The 15,243-nt window shown below is 47.6% G+C and overlaps 1 protein-coding gene and 1 long non-coding RNA gene across 2 annotated transcripts in view; one reads left to right on the forward strand and one right to left on the reverse strand.

Moving 5' to 3' along the window:
• The first annotated feature begins 25 nt into the window (after positions 1-25).
• On the forward strand, positions 26-9,916 carry LOC123289310 (uncharacterized). The gene is made up of 3 exons (XR_011502566.1): positions 26-349; positions 8,194-8,254; positions 8,995-9,916. It is a non-coding gene; the product is annotated as an uncharacterized lncRNA (long non-coding RNA).
• The window catches only part of MEI1 (meiotic double-stranded break formation protein 1), a 69,769-nt gene continuing 55,498 nt past the window's right edge, over positions 973-15,243 (reverse strand). The window contains exons 25-31 of the mRNA XM_014868455.3: positions 14,794-14,875; positions 14,444-14,619; positions 4,041-4,122; positions 3,464-3,570; positions 2,315-2,446; positions 2,013-2,125; positions 973-1,164 (exon numbers count right to left, since the gene is read on the reverse strand). Of these exons, the coding sequence (XP_014723941.2) occupies positions 1,119-1,164; positions 2,013-2,125; positions 2,315-2,446; positions 3,464-3,570; positions 4,041-4,122; positions 14,444-14,619; positions 14,794-14,875 (738 nt within the window). The 3' untranslated portion in view covers positions 973-1,118. The remainder of the gene's footprint in view (positions 1,165-2,012; positions 2,126-2,314; positions 2,447-3,463; positions 3,571-4,040; positions 4,123-14,443; positions 14,620-14,793; positions 14,876-15,243) is intronic.

Consider the following 15,243-nt stretch of genomic DNA (forward strand, 5'->3'; position numbering starts at 1 on the left):
TCCGGCCCCGCCCGCCAGGCTCGGCGCGGTCGGGCGCGCGGTCCTCCCACCGCCGCGCGCGGCAGCTCGGGCGCCTGGTGCTCTGTTACCGTCGGTTGGAGGAAGTTAAGTCTGCATGGGGTCCGTGCCCGTCTCAAAGGGCGCGTTAGCAAACTGGGGCCTTGACCCCGGCTGGGCGGCCTTCCACGCGCCCTCCTCGAAACTTTTTCGTCAGCTCACAGTGTTTTAAACTGCACTTGGCAAGATGAGTTCAGTGGGTCGTGACTGGCACCTTTTTTTCCTGAAGTAACCTGCAGTGCGGAATTGGCGCACCCCCTGCTCGCCCCCGGTCCGCCACGCTCCAAACCAAGTACGTCGGGGCCTTCCTCGTCCGTGCGTTAGGGCGGCGTGCAGCCCAGTCTCGTGCAGGGCTAGCACAGCCAGGCCTGAGGAGGGAGGGTGGGCGAGCCAGTTACGGCGCCAGGGCACTCGGCAGGCAGGCGGGAAGGGAGCTGGGGGCGCACGTGGGCTGAGCCCGGAAGGAGCGGGCAGCTGTGGAGCGCAGAAATTAAAAGAACCGCACACGTGGGTAACCAAGTCAGCAGCTCTGAGGAGGGCCGGGAGCCAGGGAAGGCCGAGCCGGGGCAGTTTCACTCAGCCAGGAAGGCTGAGAAGGATTTGACCTGCTCGCTTCCTTGCCTGGAAATTGTACCTCTCTGCACCTTCCCGTGAGGTGAGGCAGCATTACAGTGCCTCTCAGAGCACCTGGAACACAGCAGCCCCGGACACGTGGACTTTCCATGCCCTTCCGGCCCCGAGGATGGCCTGACGGGGGTTTTCTAGGTACGACGGAGGCAACCAGCTGGCTCTGGTGCTCCTTATGCGTTACCCAAACAAATCCGTGCCCTCTCTCCCTGAGGAGGCCGTCCATCCCGGCTGAGGATGGAGGAGCCAAGGTAAGCTGACAAATGTTTTCGGAGAGCCCACACAAGCAGGTGAGTGCATCCTTTTATTTCCTGATTCCATTTCAACAATGGAGTAAATGGCTCCAGATGAGTGGCTGCAGTTGTCATCTCTTGTGCCCTGGCTTTGTCTTCTCTAGGTCTCAGTTCTGTTTCTGGGCCTTCAAGTCCTGAGGGTCAGTCTCTGATGTGGGACAGGGATACAGCCACCCCTCCCAGGCAGCTGGCAGCAAACATGAGAGGAGAACAGCAGAGAGGTGGGGCCAACCATGGGAGAAGCACACTTCAGAACCCAAAAAGGGCAAAATGGTCAGAACAAGAACAGAGGTGCTCCTAAGAATGGTGGGATGGATTAAAAAATTGGGACCTGAACACCTGGGCTAGGTTGTTGCTATACAACAGGGAACTATTCCGTGGAAGGGAGGAGGAGGAGAGCCAGGGAGGCAGCCGGTGGGGTGGGGAAGAAGCACCCCCATACATACACATACACACACACACACACACACACACTCACACACTCTTCCACACCAAAGTGTCCCTGGAGCACCACAACAACCCCGGAGAAGGCCTCTGACCACTGCCCACAGCCCCAGTCTTTCTCAGGGCCATGCCAGTAACCCAGCACTCCCCATGTTGGGCTGAGGGAAGCACCTGTGCCCACCGGAGTTGGGTAACTTTGTCCAAAGCTCTTGGGGAAGGACTAGCTCCTTCCTGAGTTCGGTGATATGGCTTTGGAGACAGGCAAATCTGGGGTCAAATCCTGATGTTGTCACTCTGTGATCCTGGGCACATCATTTGACATCCCTGGTCTAAGATACAACTACAGTAACACTCTTAGCTGCTGTGAGTATTACATACAGTGCATGTAATGTGACTGGCCCTTGGTAGGAACTTAAACATAACAAGTCATTGTCATTGCTATCACTGTTAATTATTCTCACCAACCCCTGCTAGCTTTAGAGGACAGGACTGTAGACAGTACAGCTCTCTGTCCTGAAGCATGATGCCACAGCCTCCCATAGCCTGGGTGACCTTGCCCAGGCCAAAGCTCCCAGATGCAAGAAAGGATACAGCATGTCCTGTAGGGGTGGCTGTGCTGAGAAGGCCCTGGGGAAAACATCCTCCAAGGAGGCCTGCAGGGTCTGGGCCATGCAGTGATCAGCCAGGAGGCCCATGCTCTGGACCTGATGGGAGAAGACGGCAAGAAAGACTGGCCTTCTCAGTGCCCCCTCCATACAGGCCCTCTCTACCCTCACCCCCCTGCACACCTGACCTCCCACTGGCTGCTTTGGCCAGGGCTCCCACCCTCCACAGAGAAGATGGTGTGGAGGGTCTGTCTCACAGTGGCTACACGGTATCCCCTTCCGACCCACCTGCAGAAAGAAGCCACGCAGAGCCTGGAGTGTGATGTTCGAGAGAGTAGAGAGATCAGCCAAAGCTGCACCTTGCAGAACGTGACCCACCTCTTCATGAGAGAGGACGCTCCTGCTCCGGAACCGCACAAACTGGCCCAGGGAGAGAAGCCCCAGACATGCAGTCATTTGGCATCTCCTTCATTCATAGTCATTTCCTGTGCTCCTGCTGTGCCCAGCACTGGACCAGGGACACATCTGAAGTCCCCCAAACCCTACCTTCAAGGAGCTCAAGAGCTGGTGGGCAGGGGTGGGGTTGGGGCATGAGAGTGCGGTAAATGAGGCAGACCTGAGAGAGGTGGCCCTGCTGACTCCCTCAGTCCCTGCCCCCACCAACCACCCCTCAGCCTTGCTCTCACACTCATGGCCAAAATGGACTATGTGGTTACACAAACACACCACTATGTGCTCGCATACCTGCTTCTCACTTCACTACCTGGAATACTTTTCCTCTTCTGCCTATTAATCCCACAAGCCTCAGCTAAAATGTTACCTTCACTGCTAAATGTTCTTTCATTTTATTAAAGAAATACAGGCATTAATTGAGTGCTTACTACATTCTTATTCACTTCTCCCTCCCAGCTCAGGCAGAAGCACCTATTTTCTCTGTGTTCCCACACCAACCACTGATTAATTCATTGATCCACTGCACTATTATTCACCGGCTTGCTGCTTTGTTGTTTATCTAACAGGCACTAACTACATGCCAGGCACGTAGCATATCTTCTACTATACTCTACCACTAATAACATATTTTAACGATTAGTTTCCTTGTCTGTCTTCTTCTCTATACCAAGGGACCATTAAAGGCAAAGCATTTGGTTCATCGACATCTTTGGTACCTAGCATAAGACCTGGCATACAGTAGGGAGCCCTGGTCAATGTTTCATGAGTGAGTGAATGAAAAAGAGTGTCCAGGGCTTCCGGGGTGAGGAGATGCGGACATTTAGAGAAATTCTCTGAGCAGATCTCTTGTAGAGTGAAGGCCTGCCTCACCCCTCTACCTTCTTTGAGGGCTAGGGTTACCTAAAGTAAAGTATCCCTGGCTTCCTCAGGACCACCCAACTCAAGACATTCTTCAGACCACAAGACCATCCTTCCTGCACTTACCAGAGTCATGAGCCTCAAGATCTCAGGTCTAAGGAAGGAATTCTCTCCAGCATCCAGGAGGGTAAACAGCAAAAACCGATTCCAAGGCTGGGAGGCCACATGGAGTGCTATGGGAAACATCAGTCACCCTGGGTTGTTAATGCTGCCTTTCCAAAGGTCTTGGGACACTGCTAAAGAGGACTTTCTCCTATTGGCTCAAAAAGGGGCTGCTCAGCTAGAGGGAGGACATTGGACAAGCTGACCCCAGGAGGTTTCTTTCTTCTCCAGGCTTCTGTCCACCTATGCTGCCTGGCTCGGGGAGACCACATATCCCTCTATTGTGAGAAGCAGGCAACAAGAAGGGCATTGCCACTTAAGAGCTTTGTGACCTTGGCTGGGCAAGTTACTTGACCTTTCTGAACCTCAGTGTCCTCATCTATATAATGGGCATGACAGTGTGTTTGCAGTGTTGTTAACAGAATTAAAGTGAGTGTGAATCACAGAACAAGGGATGGGTGTCTGGAGCAGGACGGTGGCAGGGGCTGGCCTCCCTCCAATCTCTCGCATGGGAACATCAGAAAATGGAGAGGGTTTCTACCCATATCTGGGCTCCGGGCATGCAGGTAGTCAAGCAAGGCCTCCAGGCAGCCAACACAGGCATGGGACAACAGAGGGTCCTTCTGCAAACAAATAAAACCCACAAAAGTTCATGTTAGATTTTGCTGCCAGTGAGTTTTGCTGCCAACCAAGGAAAAACGTGGTTTTCAGAATAATTTGGACTTCAGAATTTTGGATTTGGGATTGTGGCCCTGTTGAAGAAACGCTTACTGGTTTCTTCTCTCACCCACACAGAGAGCATTGTGCTTATACTGGTGATTCACCTACATTCAGAGACTGCTTTGTTTCAGAAAAAGAGAGGTGCCCTGGGCCCCACTAAGAGATTCAGAGATAGTAGACTCTAAGAGCCTCACAGTTTATCTGAGCTAGTGGGTTTCAACCTTTTTTAAAGCAGCAGAACGTTTCACTCAACAAAATTTTAGGCTCTAATAAGCATATCAAAAGTTCTCATTATCAGTCATTAGGGAAATGCAAATTAAAACCACCATTACCACTATACACCCACCAATAGCTAAAATTAAAAAGTCTGATGATACCAAGTGTTGACCAGAATGTGGAGCAACTGGAACTCTCATATACTTCTGATGGGAAGGTAAAATGGTGTAGCCACTTTGGAAAACAGTTTTATGGTTTCTTATAAACATATACTTACCATATCTGATAGGCAGAATTTTAAGATGGTCCCATGACCTTTGCTCCCAGTTGTTAGTCCCGTGATTATGTTACATTTTATGGCAAAAGGGAGACTGAGTTGGCCCAATATAATCACACCAGCCCTTTAAAAGCAGACTTTTCTCTGGCTGGTGGCAGAAGAAGAACTAGAGAAACTGGAAGCGTGAGAAGGACTCAACATGTATTGCTAATTTGAAGATGAAGGGGCCTGTGAAAAAGAATGTGGGTAACCTAAAAGAGTTGAAAGAGGCCCCTGAGGAGGAAGTGGATTCTTTCCCAGATCTCTGGATAAGCACCTAGCCTGGCCTACACCTTGATTTCACCCTAAGTGAAGAAGCTCGTGAAGCCCACCCAGACTTCTGACTTAGAGAATTGTGAGATAATAAATGGGTGCTGTGTTAAGCCATTAAGTTTATGGTAACTTGCTACACAGTAATAGAAAACTAATAAGTCATTTGACCCAGCAATCCTACTCCTAGGTATTTACCCAAGAGAAATGAAAACAGACATCCACACAAAGATTTGTACTTCAGTATTAAGAGTAACTTTATTCATAATAGGCAAAAACCTGGAAGTATCAAATATCTATCAATAGGTGAGTGGATAAACAAATTGTGGTACAGCCATATAAGGGACTACCACTCACAAATAAAAAGAAATGAAGTACTGATATACACAACAATATGAATCTCAAAAGCATTAAGCTAAGTGAAAGAAGCTAGACACACAAGATCACATATTGTATGATTTCATTTATATGAAATTCTAGAAACAGTAAAACTAGTGACAGAAAGCAGATCACTGGTTGCTGAGGGAAGGGGACGAGGAGAGGGGACTGACTACAAAGGGGAACAAGGGAACTTTTTGGGGTGATGGCAATGTTCTATAACATGATTGTGGTGCTATTTACAAAACTGTATATATTTGTCAAAACTCATTTAATTATACACTTAAAATCTGTGAATTTAAAATTCATGTAAGTTATAGCTTAATAAAACATTCTTTTACATGTAAAAACAAACAGAAAAATCCTATGCTCTCCTCATGCTACTCTTTGGAAGGCAGCAACCTGGTGGTTAAGGGTATGGGGGGCAGATTTGGGTTTGGATCCTTGCTTAGCCACTTACCATCTGTGTCACCCTGGCCAAGGTTACTTAACCTTGCTGAGCAGGGATAAAAAGATTACCTGGGTTGCTGAGAGGGTTAGATGAAAAATGGATATAGAATGTTTAACCAGTGCCCCGCACAGAGTTAACACTCAATAAATGGTGAACATCTTAGTGAAATGCCTAACAGGGGAAACACTCTCCCTCTTTAACAACCCCTGAGTCTCCTCCACAGAACCCCTAAGGCCCCCAAGGCACTCAGTTTGAAGTGGTTGAGCTAATCCATTCACCTCATTCTACAGCTGAGAAAACTGAGGCCCAGTGAGAAAATACTTGACCTGAGGACACCTGGCTAGAAGATGGCAGGTCTAGAACCAAATCCTAGACCTTGTGCTCTTTCTCCTTCTCTAGTCTAAAATTAACTCTTAACCAGTGGGCATTTCCAGCTTCTTGCCTGGAACCTAAGACCACACAGCCATGAGCCAGCATGCCCCAGTTTCCCCACCTAGTGAGGAGCTGTGGTGCTAGAGCCACTCTCTGACCCTGAGTCCATATTACCCCACACAACCAGCAAGGGCCCCCTGGATGGTGGGTGAGGAGCTGGGGCTCCTGGGTGCTAGGAAAGCCAGGAATTACCACTCAGGTAACAATGGCTCCTCTTCACAATGCACTTCTTGGGACACTGAAAGAATATGGATTTTGTAGTCAGAAAGACAGGTTTGAATTCTGACCTAAAAGTGTGACCCTAGGCAAATTACTTAACATCTCTGGGATCAGTTTCCTTGTCTATAAAACTGAGATGATAATTTCTACCTTACAGAGAAGCTATGATGAATAAATAACATGTCCAGTGCTTGCACAGAGTAGGCACTCAGTAATGTCCTCTCCCCTTCCTCCCCACCTCCTACTCTCCTAGAACCTTAATCTAACATCAACATCTGCTCTTCTAGGAATGATCCTTGAGATCAAAGCCTAAAGTCTTGTAAAACTAATTAGCTCACTGATTTCCAATTTGGTAACAATACACTCCATCCTACCCCAATCAGAAAGCGAAGTCTGAGCACAGAAGATATCTGTCTCTTTCCTGCTAAGGTTCACCCTTTCCCCTTCTCCAAGGCTCCCCATGGATGTAGCAGCTGGACTGGAATCAGACAAGTAAGCCTGAAAGCACTAAAACCAGCTGACCCTGGTTACCAAATTATAGAAAGAAAAACCAACCAGTCCAGAGAAACTCATTCTGAACCTCCAGGTGCAGGGCTAAATGAAGACCTCTAGCTGCTCTGAGGGGGCTAAGCCACTTCAAACCTGATACTTGTCAACACCTGTTTAATGAATACTTAAAGGTATGGCTGAGTACTGGGGCAGCAGGACTGAGGAAGCAGCCTGTGGAAGCGCCTCTCTCCCCTCACTCAGCTCACTCCACTCAGCCAGTCCAAGTCCCTGCAATCTCACTCTCCTCCAGAGATAGGGACTAACCAGAGCATCCCCCTGGACTCACATTTCCTTTCCTAGATAGAGTAGCACCCACCTCTCCCCTCCACCAGCTTCTCTCTATGGAAGGAGGAGTGACTAGTCCAACTGATACTCTGAAAGGAGAAACCCTCAACTCAGCCTCTACAGCAGACTCTCATTTGAACCCACTGTCTACAGAAAGGGTATGCTTTGGTCTACTCTCACCCAAAGGGTAGGCATACCAGGAAGTGAGGCATGAAGTCCCAGGGTTGTCCAGCTTTGCCTGTGACTTGGTAAATACATTTAATTCTGGGGTGAGGTTGTTGGAAGGCCACTGTGGCCATATATACAGCCACTTTCTCCCATTGGCCTTACCAATAAAATAGAGGTTTTGATCTTTGTCCGATTTCTGTGTCTACTACCCAAATAGTTTCAAATTGGGAAATGGTAGGATATGGGACCAGCGCACTCCTCATTAGTCCTCTAATCCCAATCAGGGTCTCTCCTCTGCCCCAAATAGTTTATGCAGTATTTCCTTCTAAATACACATGATTCCTGGAGTTCTAGTCAGTACGTTTTTTTCATTACATCCCCAGAGCTATTTGTGTGCTCCTAGCAGAATGGAGTACCTCCCATCTCTGCCCAGGAAATGAACCTCTGGGAAACTTCATTTGCTCTGCTCTTCCTCCACCTCTTCCCAAATCCTTTACATCTAATCCAGGTCACCTCACAAGTTCTGTGACTGTTGCAGTCACATGACCTCTCTGAGCTGCAGTTTTCTATCTCATAGGGCTGGCTTATGTGAGAACCACATGAGATCGTAGGCAGGAAAGGGCTTGGGAAACTGAGAAGTGCTAACTGTATGATGTTTGCTGACATTCCTATTTTTAATTTTACTTCCAGTCTCTTTCACCTCAGTGACTTGGGTCTGTCATCCTACAGTGCACTCCTGGACCTCTGTTTCGTGAGTATTCCCTTCCCCAAAACAGAATCCCAGCCTTGGAAGAAACTTTAAGGGTCACCCAAACTGACACCCTTCAAGCCCTGAGACACCTGGTTTCTGCTTAGAAACCCCCAACCACCAGCCACTCCTCTCCATTCCTCCCAAGGCAGCCCATTCTATTGTTAAACAGTCCTGGCCATGAGAAAGGGCCTCCTCCTGTAATCACTGGTCCTGTAAGACCAGTTCAAACTGACCCCATCTTATCAACAGAAGGTTTTTCAGGGCCAAACCAAAAATTTGCAAGTCCTGTAGCCAGAGCGTGCACAGAGGAGAAAATCTTGACCTGAAATGACACCAGAACCAAAGATTCTCCCCACCAAGGAATCAAAGGACCAGACACAATGTCAGACTCTTGTCAGAAGCAAGGGGTGTCCATTAACTAGAAAGATCCAGTGTTAAAGCCCCTTCCCCACCTTACCATAAATGTTTAAAGCCCTCCAATTGACACCTGCCCTGCTAGCATTTCCTTGGTACCACGTTTCAGTGTACGAGCCTATTCTCCCTAACCTCTTAAATTTTGCCCCAAACCCTGAATCGGGGAGACAGATTTAAGAGCTTTGCCTCCTGTCTCCTTGCTAGTCAACTTCGCAATAAAGCCTTTTCTTTTCTCAAAAACTGATGCCCTAATAATTGGCTTTTTATGCACATTGGGAGGGCAGAGTACCCCAATTTTGTGTGGTAACGCTCCTGTCTTCCTGCAGCTCTACCCGCTGGCCTAGGTCTGCATCTCCGAAGAAACCCAGAACAAACTTACTTCATTTCTACTCTGGAGACATTTAGAGACTTACAGTCTTGTGGCCCCTCTGAGAACTAAGCAGAAGGGAAGTTAGCCTCAGCTCCTTCCCACCACTCCCATGCCACCTAAATCACTCCAGTGACCACGGCCCTTCTTTGGACCCCTCCACTGACCTGCTCTCTTCCCCCAATGTGTCCCACCATAGTGAACCCTGGACATCCTCTCCATCCTCACTTCAACTAACACTTCTCTGTGCTGTGCTTCATTCCTGGAGGAATGGAGGCTGTTCTTATAGGCCCAAATCGCTTAATGTTGAAAGACTCTTTTTATTTTGCAGATAGAGAAAATGAGGATAAGTAAGGGGAAGTGACTTGCTAAACTCCTTCAGAGTTAGAAGCTGGGCAGGGGCTAGAATGCAGATGTGTGTGACTCTGGCCAGTGCTGGTTCCATTGCACTGCACTGGGCCACCTCAGACTACTGAAGATTCTGCACACTGCAGGTGCATTCAATCAGTGATGCCATGTGACTGCTTTGGCCCAGAGAAGTCAGAGAGGACCAGCACCCAGTGCCCTAGTTTAGGCCTCATTGTCATTTTTTTCCCCTTGACACCATTTTTGAAAGTAACAGCTTTATTGAGATATAATTCACAAACCATAAAATTCATCCTTTTAAAGATATAATTCAATGGTTTTAGTATATTTACAGAGTTGTACTGCTATGTAATTCCAGAATATTTTCATCATCCCAAAAAGAAACCCCATACTCATTAGCAGTCACTCCCTATTTCCCTGCCCCACGCCCACCAGTCCTAGCAACCACTAATCTACTTTCTGTCTCTATGGATTTGCCTATTCTGGGCGTTTCATATAAATGAAATCATTTAATATGTGGCCTTTTGTGTCTTGCTTCTTTCACTTAGCATGTTCTCAAGGTTCATCCATGTTTTAGCATGTCAGTACTTCATTACTTTGTGTGTGTGTGAGTGAGGAAGATTGGCCTTAAGCTAACATCCATTGCAAATTTTCCTCTTTTTGCTTGAGGAATATTGTTGCTGAGCTAATATCTGTGCTGATCTTCGTCTGTTTTACGTGGGATGCCACCACAGGATGGCTTGACGAGCAGTGCTAGGTCCGTGCCCAGGATCCGAACCTGCAAACCCCAGGCTGCCAAAGCAGAGCACCTGAACTTAACCACTACACCACCAGGCTGGCCCCTTATTACTTTTTATAGCCAAATAGTTTTCAGTTGTATGTATATACAATTTGTTTATCCATTCATCAGTTGGTGGACATTGGAGTTGTTTGCATTTTAGGGCTATTAGGAATAGTACTGCTATGAGCATTTGTATACAAGTTTTTGTGTGGACAAATGCTTTCAATTTTCTTGGGCATATACCTGGGAATAGAAGTATTGGGTCATATGGCAATTCTACGTTTAGCTTTTTGAAGTACTTCTAGGCTATTTTCCAAAGTAGCTGCACCATTTCACATTCCCAACAGCAATGTATGAGGATTCCAATTACCCAACATTTGGTATTATCTGCCTTTTTTATTTTAGCTGTCCCAATGGGTGTGAAATGGGCCTCACTGTCATTCACTTGGGTCATTGCAACAACCTCTTGCCCAACAGTCCCCTTGCCTCCAGGCTTTCTCCTGCTACTCATCCCTTCTGTGACTGCCAGAATGATCTTTCAAAAACACAGTCTGACAGAAGCCCTTCCATGGCTCCCCACAGTACTTCTTAGCCTGGCACAATCTTGCCCCTGCCTAGCTTTCCAGTCTGATCATCAACTTCTCACCACACCCCCACACCCCACTATGCACTGTCATATTATGTGATTTTACTCATGCTATCCTCCCTGCCTGGAATGTCCTTCCCTATACCTCTGCCTAACACCATTCAAGGCTGAGTTCAAATGTCGCCTTCTCTGTGAAGCCTTCTCTGACCCCCTATGCAGAGGAAGTTTTTGCCTAAAAGGAGTTTACAGTTTTCAGAAGAAGACAGAAATGCAAACTACTGACTATATAATAAAATATGATAAATGGGATCCTCAATACAGCGCCGAACAAACCATTCTGGCTGCTTGGGAAAGAGAGACTTCCTCTATTCTTGGATTACTATGGAATAAATGTTTGCTGACTGGATGAATGAGTAAACGAATCAAGAGCTGTTTTTAGACAACAAATCTGTGGAAGGCTCTGAGGGAGGCTTAACTCCACTCCTGAGGGAAGGACAGAAAAACAGAATGACTCTTCCACGTACTTTCTCAGGTCCTGGGCAGTGACAGAAAGGGCATTGTGGCTGAAAGCAGGAGGCCAGGGAATTTCTCAGGAGGGTGGCAGTGAGAGAAAGGAGGAAGGGGCTCTTTGGTCCTGTAACAGGCAGTAACAGGGAAGTGACTGAGGATAAGCCAGGCTCCTCACCAACACTCTCCTATCACCAGTGCAGGCCCAGTAGCCTCTACATGTGGGATTTATGAGTTACTCCAGTTGGTTCCCCTTTCCAGGGACTGCTGAGGGCGGTCACAAACTTTCAGAGACAAATACAGTTTGATTCTACTTATATGAGGTACCTGGAGGAGTCAAATTAATAGAGACAGAAAGTAGAATGGTGGCTGCAGGGGCAGGGAGGAAGAGGGGCAGGAATGAGGGGTTATTGTTTAACAGGGACAGAGTTTCACTTTGAGAAGATGAAAAAGTTCTGTAGATGGATGGTGGTGGTGTTACACAACCGTGTGAATGTACTTAATGCCACAGAACTGTATACTTAAAAATGGTTAAAATGGTCGATTTTGTTATGTATATTTTACCACAATTTAAAAAAAAAAAAACTGCCAGAGGCAGAGGACAGTGTCATAGGCCTGGTGACACCTAGGCTCTTGGGCAGGGGAGGTGAATGGTGATGGTGCTACAATAAATCACTGGCCCCTTAGTGTTTAGGTTATTGGTTTGAAAAAGGCTTTTTATCACTTAAGGCCTAGTTCAAATGCAACCTCTCCTGTGGAGCCTTCTTTGATTCTTTGATTGTGTTTCCTACCATCTGTGAGTGCTTACATGGCTGAAACTGTATCATATTCATTTCTATGTCCTCATTCATTCATTCAGCAAACATTACTGGATACCAATTCTGTGCCAGGCTTTATGTTGGGTATCGAGTTTAAGGAATCATTTTTCCCCTATGTTCTGAATATTAAAACAGGAACTTCAGCCCTTTCAGAAACATTGGAGAGAAAGCATTTGCTCTTCCTCCCACCCTTAACTAGCTCTTTCTCACCCAAGGAGAGATTTACCTCACAGGTGAGATGCTACCTTAACATCTACTGTGCCCTCGGAGCAGGATTAAGGTATTAAAGGTCATGCTCCCATGAACTTAAACTCTTAAGACCTTGGCCAGCTGGCTAAGTGCCCATAATGAAAACACAATTTTTCTGCTTCTGGTCTCCTGGTCTGGCCTAGGGGAAGGAGGGTGGTTTAAAAGCTCCTTTTGGAGAGACATGACAAAGCTAGTACAGTAAATTGTTAATGGTAGAATCTAGGTGGTAGGCGTATGAGTGTTCACTGTAAAATTCTTTCATCTTTGCTGTATAGTGGAAAAATTTGAGACCGAAAAAAACCCATTCTGACCTTAAAACTTAGCTACATTCTACTATGTGTTTACCAGCAATAAAGCTGATGTTTTGGTTCTCATCTGATTCCTGATTTCTCGATTGGTTTTGAACCCACCAGGGGAACAAGACACAAAGATTAACCGGACACAGTCCCTACTTGGGGAGCTCACAGTCTGGGGAAGACTGATATGAAAATGGGAACTTACAACAGAAAGAGTTAAGTACTACGACATGATAGAGGTTGGATCCATAAAGAGCACAGAACCTTGTGCATAGATGTGCTGGCAGCACAAGACTCAGCGACCACAGAGCCAGCACAGGGGCCACTCTTGGAGCATCCTCCATCTCTTTACATTTCCCAACTTCCCCTCCCTTGTGCACAGGCCTAGGGGGGATCAATCCTTGAACATAATCTCCCACAATCAACAGCCATATCATACATGTGCAGTCATTATCTGGGCACCAAGTGGAATCTACTCAAATCAAGGCTCCCAACCCATCCCTGGGAAGTCTCCACAACTCCTCTCACTCATTTGCTGGCTCCCCCTACCTCCCCATCTCTTGCTCCATGAATGCCTTGCCATCAGATCAGACCATGTGGATCTGTGACTATACTGGACAAGCTCCAAAGGACAGGAAAAGAGAGTCCAAGTCTAACTAAAACAGCATAAACATGTGGGGGTTCGGTCACCCTACAGTGACCAGCTCATATTTGAAAATAATAGACAATAAGCTCCTTGAAAGAGAAGAAAGTCCTGGGGAATCAAAGGTGGGAAACAGGCCGCAAGGTCAGGGACAAGGAATGAGTTCATATCAGAGAACGAAATGGTGCTGCCGTCAAGATCAATTCCATCTCTGATGCCGCCTGCCCTTGGGGACCTAGGACAAGTCACTTGGTCTTTCCAGTCCAGCTCAAGCACCTCCCCCATGAAGCCTTCTCTGACAGCTAGCCCCAAACTCACCTTCCAACAGCCTATTACTTACATCCTGAGACCCCACAGTGCTGTGCGCCCCTTTAGCCAAGCACTGACCACAATGAGTTATCACCTCCTGTCTACATGGCACCATCCCCACACCCCCAACTGTTAACTCCTCAAAGTCAGGCACCTGACCTATCTCCATGGCCCCACCACTCTTCATAGTATGTGATGGCTAGATAAGCAATGATCTCCAAAAGTCCTCTAAGCTGTAAAACACAAACTCCCCGGGGGTGGACATCTACTGTTTTGCTTGCCCAGGATCCATTCTTCCTTCTTCTGGGAACAATTTTCTTCTGCAGAACCATCCCTCTCTCCTGTTCGTGTGGGTTATAGAGAGCTGACCATATGCCCCAGCTTCCAGGACATTGACCCAAGCCAGGTCAATCAGAGTATCCCATGCCCTGGCCATAGTGATTGGCATATTACCCAAGCCAGGCTAATGAGACTCAATTCTGGGGACTACTGGAAAAGAAAAACTTTCTGCTGGAAGGATATAAGCCAGGAGCTACTGTTGGTCATCTTACCATCCCATGAGAATAAAGCTGACAGAGAGAAATGCAGAGCAAAGAGATGGAAACAGAGTTCTGATGACATTGTCTGAGCCTCTGGGATCCAGCTGTGCCTGAAGCCAGTATTGATCCCTGGACTTCTGAGTTATAAAACAATTTGAGTTTCGTTTCCATCACTGTAACTTTAAAAGTCCCAATCAATCCACCCGCCAGGCCTGGAGGGAATACTGAGCTCTTTACAGGCAGCCACCCCTTCCTGCTCTTGTCCTGAGAGAAGCAGGCTGCACTTCACGGGTTCTGCTTAGCAAGGGCCTTACCTGCACCAGGAGGTTCTGCAGTCCGATGACCAGGGACAGCACTTGTGATGTTCCAAGTGGAGCTAGGACAGTGTCCTCAGGAGCTAGTGGTGGCTGGGTCCCTGAGGGCAGCAGGGCCACCAGGGCAGAGGAAAAGCTTTGTTGCAGGGCTGTCCGCAGGAAGCATAAGATGGCAGCTGAAAGCAAGAAACTCCTTATACCCAGTTCCTGACTCTTTCCCCACCTCCCACTCAGCTCTGTCATAAGGAGAAGACAACGGAGATAATAAAGGCTAATCTGGGATGGGTGGTCCCATCACAGAATCTAGGAAAAAGCTCTTCTTTTCCTGCTAGAGGCCCCGGGGCCCACACCTGAGAGCAGCGCAGCCTTTTTCTTGGGAAAGCTGAGGGCCTTCAATACTTGGTCCAGTTCCACGGACAGTGTCTGGTGAACCTGGCAGGGCAGGGGGTAAAGGAATAACCCCCACATTCTGGGAGCTTGGCCAGAAAATAACCTGCCCCAATATCTCTTCTACCCACCCACACATACCCGCTGCATCCAGAAGGACAGAGGAGGCCACACAGAATCCTGTGAGCCTCACCAGTCCTGGATTCAGGAGTGTGAGGAGGAAAACCAAGCCCATACCTGGAGAACCCTTCTTTTCTCAAATCTCTTCCATCCTCAAGGACCTCCTCCACCAGGGAGCCCTCCCCGGCCATCTATGGTTCAGTCTCTGCCTCAGCCAACCACCCATCTAACTTAAATCTGGAATTAAATGGCCTGGAATAAAAATCCTGGCTCTACCACTTGCCAGCTGTCTG

The sequence above is a fragment of the Equus asinus genome, chromosome 4 (genome assembly GCF_041296235.1).
Source record: "Equus asinus isolate D_3611 breed Donkey chromosome 4, EquAss-T2T_v2, whole genome shotgun sequence".
NCBI classification, from domain to species: domain Eukaryota; kingdom Metazoa; phylum Chordata; class Mammalia; order Perissodactyla; family Equidae; genus Equus; species Equus asinus.